The 2,899-nt window shown below is 41.5% G+C and overlaps 1 protein-coding gene across 1 annotated transcript in view; it reads right to left on the bottom strand.

The window, feature by feature from the left end:
* The window catches only part of LOC116103877 (cytochrome c oxidase assembly protein COX15 homolog), a 17,469-nt gene that overhangs the window by 4,946 nt on the left and 9,624 nt on the right, over positions 1–2,899 (bottom strand). The window contains exon 6 of the mRNA XM_031390391.1: positions 1,277–1,358. Coding sequence (XP_031246251.1) covers positions 1,277–1,358 — 82 coding nt within the window. The remainder of the gene's footprint in view (positions 1–1,276; positions 1,359–2,899) is intronic.

Consider the following 2,899-nt stretch of genomic DNA (forward strand, 5'->3'; position numbering starts at 1 on the left):
AAAAAAAAAAAAAAAACAACCCACAAACTTACAAAGTAAACCCCATGTAAGCACAAAGGAAGGTAGGTCTGAGTGAATGGATGATAGAGCCACTGTTATCAACAAAGTCAAAGAAATGGGAATCATTTTGTAAACATGACTTATAACATCAAAATTCAAATTCACATTATACAGAAAAGAAGTGAAGAGCAGAGAGTCAGGCAGAGTGAGCTGGTTTGAATTAATGTCATTTTCATGGCTGAGCAGCACTAGCCATTAGAACTTTCTGTGATAACTGAAGTGTTCTTTGTGTTTCCTGCGAACACTAGCCAGGAGCCACCTGCCCCTGTTGAGTTCTTGGTGCGGCTAGTGTAACTGAGTGAAAGTTCACTGTTATTTAACCCGAATTGAAGTTAACCACATGGGCCTTCTGAGTTGCATTCCAAGGTGAGGGAGGCAGAGGTGAGCACACACTTTTTTTGTTGTTTTTTGAGACAGGGTTTCTCTGTGTAGCCCTGGCTGTTCTGGAACTCACTCTGTAGACCAGGCTGGCCTCGAACTTAGAAATCCACCTACCTCTGCCTCCCAAGTGCTGGGATTAAAGGTGTGTGTCACCACTGCCCAACCTTTATTCTTTAAGAAAGAGAAGCCTAGGGCTAGAGTAATGACTCAGCGGTTGCTGCTCTTCCAGAGCTCGCCTCCCAGCACCATGCTGGGTGGCTCCCAACCATATGTAACTTCACTACAGAGGAATGGAATGGAATGCCCTCTTCTGGTCTCTGTGTATACCTGCACACATGTAGCATACACTCATGCAGACACACAAATGTACACATAAATAAAAAATTTTAAAACTCTTAGGAGGAAAGGCCTACATCGGTCTGAGCTCCAATGAACTTGTCATCTTTGACCATCATTGAGGACAGGCCACCTGTCTGACCCATTCTGGTGTAATGTATTACAATAATGCTTACATAATACAACTAACACAGCTTTTGCTACATGCCAGGTACTGTTCTAAGCACGTTATGTACATGACTTACTATCATCATCTCTGTTTTATACACAGCTTGCAGTTCCCAGCTAAAGCTAGAAATTGATTTGAACTTATACAGTGTGGATTTAAGTAAATGCTCAATAGTTTTGTTCAACTGAGTGGACAGAGGAACAGGAAACAGAGAACAGATGCTGGGTGTGAAGGAGCCAAGTGGGACAGGAGAAGAAGAGGCAGCAGGAAGAAGAGAGTGTCAGGCAAGAAATGCCGCTTCAAACTGGATGGACATAGGCTGAGTCCTACCTGAGAGAGCTGTGAGGAACACCAGGCCCGCTGTTCCACCAGCAAAGCGTCTCAACCACAGGAGCTGTCGGGTTTCTGGTAACTGAAAAGGATAATCAGGTAAGCTGTTTGATAGGAATTATGCAGGTGCAAGATCTCCAAATCTAGACCCAGACAATTTAAAGTCAGATGGTCTCTGTCTGCTGAAAAGGATAAGAACTCCCAGCAGACACTGCTCCAACACAGGATAAGAACTCCCAGCAGACACTGCTCCAACACAGGATAAGAACTCCCAGCAGACATTGTTCTAACAGGCTAAACACTTTCAGCAGACATTGTTCCAACATACATCTATTTCATTGTTGGATACTGAACTGTCCAAATGAAGTTGGACAGTCCCAGATATTTCAAATAATTAAAATGTAAATAATCCCCAGTAGCTAGTAGTTTCGGGGATGGAGAACATGACTCTATATTGCTTAACCAGCCATATATCTCAAATTCTTTCTGTAAGTAGGTAGAATATAAACAAATAAAAAGGGCAAAATTGATAAATGTTATCAGTAACCTGCCACAGTTCGATTCCAGGTTTGAGTGTGTGTGTGTGTGTGTGTGTGTGTGTCAGTGTGTGTGTGTGTGTGTGTCAGTGTGTGTGTCAGTGTATATGTGTGAGTGTGTTTCAGTGAGTGTGTGTCAGTGTGTGTCAGTGTGTGTGTCAGTGCCCAACCTTTATTCAGTGAGTTTGTGTCAGTGTATGTGTGTGAGTGTGTGAGTGTGTGTGTGTATGTGTCTGTGTGTGAGTCAGTGTGTGTGTGTGTTAGTGTGTGTATATGGGGTACATGCTAGTACTTAGGAAGGAATGAAAAGAGCACAGGGGTTGAAGCTATAGATGCAAGCAGTTTATTTTATAAATTTCTCTTGGAAGTCAGAGGAAGAAGAATTTTCCAGATGAAGAGTATTTCAGATGAGAGCCAATATTTCAATATTTGGCTCTCTTTTGAACATCTCCAGTCCTTACTGGGACTCAAGCCCCTAACTCTAAACACTTATTAGATGATTCTACTGAAAAAATCTTGTTGCATCAAAAATTTTTCCATGAACAGCTTTCAGGTTGACTTATGATTTAATATTTATTTAATTATTACTTTTAAAATTAAGCATTTTAAAATGTACAATCTTATGGAGTCTATTGCTCCCCTCGTTCACCTTTACGTGGGGTCAGAGGACTGAATTCATGTTTTCAGGTTTGTTGCGGCCCACCCACAATCATTATTTGTAAACATAAGAAAAAAGTGAGAGAATTAAAAAGGAAAGAAAGAAAATAGTGTGCTAAATGACTGTGGTAACTTGAGACTTCTCTTACAAATGAAGGTCTCAAAAAAAATGGGAACCTGCTTTTGAGTCACATGAAACTGACATTTTCTTGAAGAAAAAAACAGCATACAGAAAAGCACTTTTTAGACACAAATCACTATGGCTTAATACAGTGTTAGACTGCATGCTACATCCCCACTTAATACTGCACAATGGGGCTGGTTTTCACCAGCAAAAGTACAAACACGCCGAGTGGTAGTGATGCACACCTTTAACCCCAGCACTTGGGAGGCAGAGGCAGGCAGATTTCTGAGTTCGAGGCCAGCCTGG

Source organism: Mastomys coucha, unplaced genomic scaffold (assembly GCF_008632895.1).
Source record: "Mastomys coucha isolate ucsf_1 unplaced genomic scaffold, UCSF_Mcou_1 pScaffold21, whole genome shotgun sequence".
In the NCBI taxonomy this organism is placed as follows: Eukaryota; Metazoa; Chordata; class Mammalia; order Rodentia; family Muridae; genus Mastomys; species Mastomys coucha.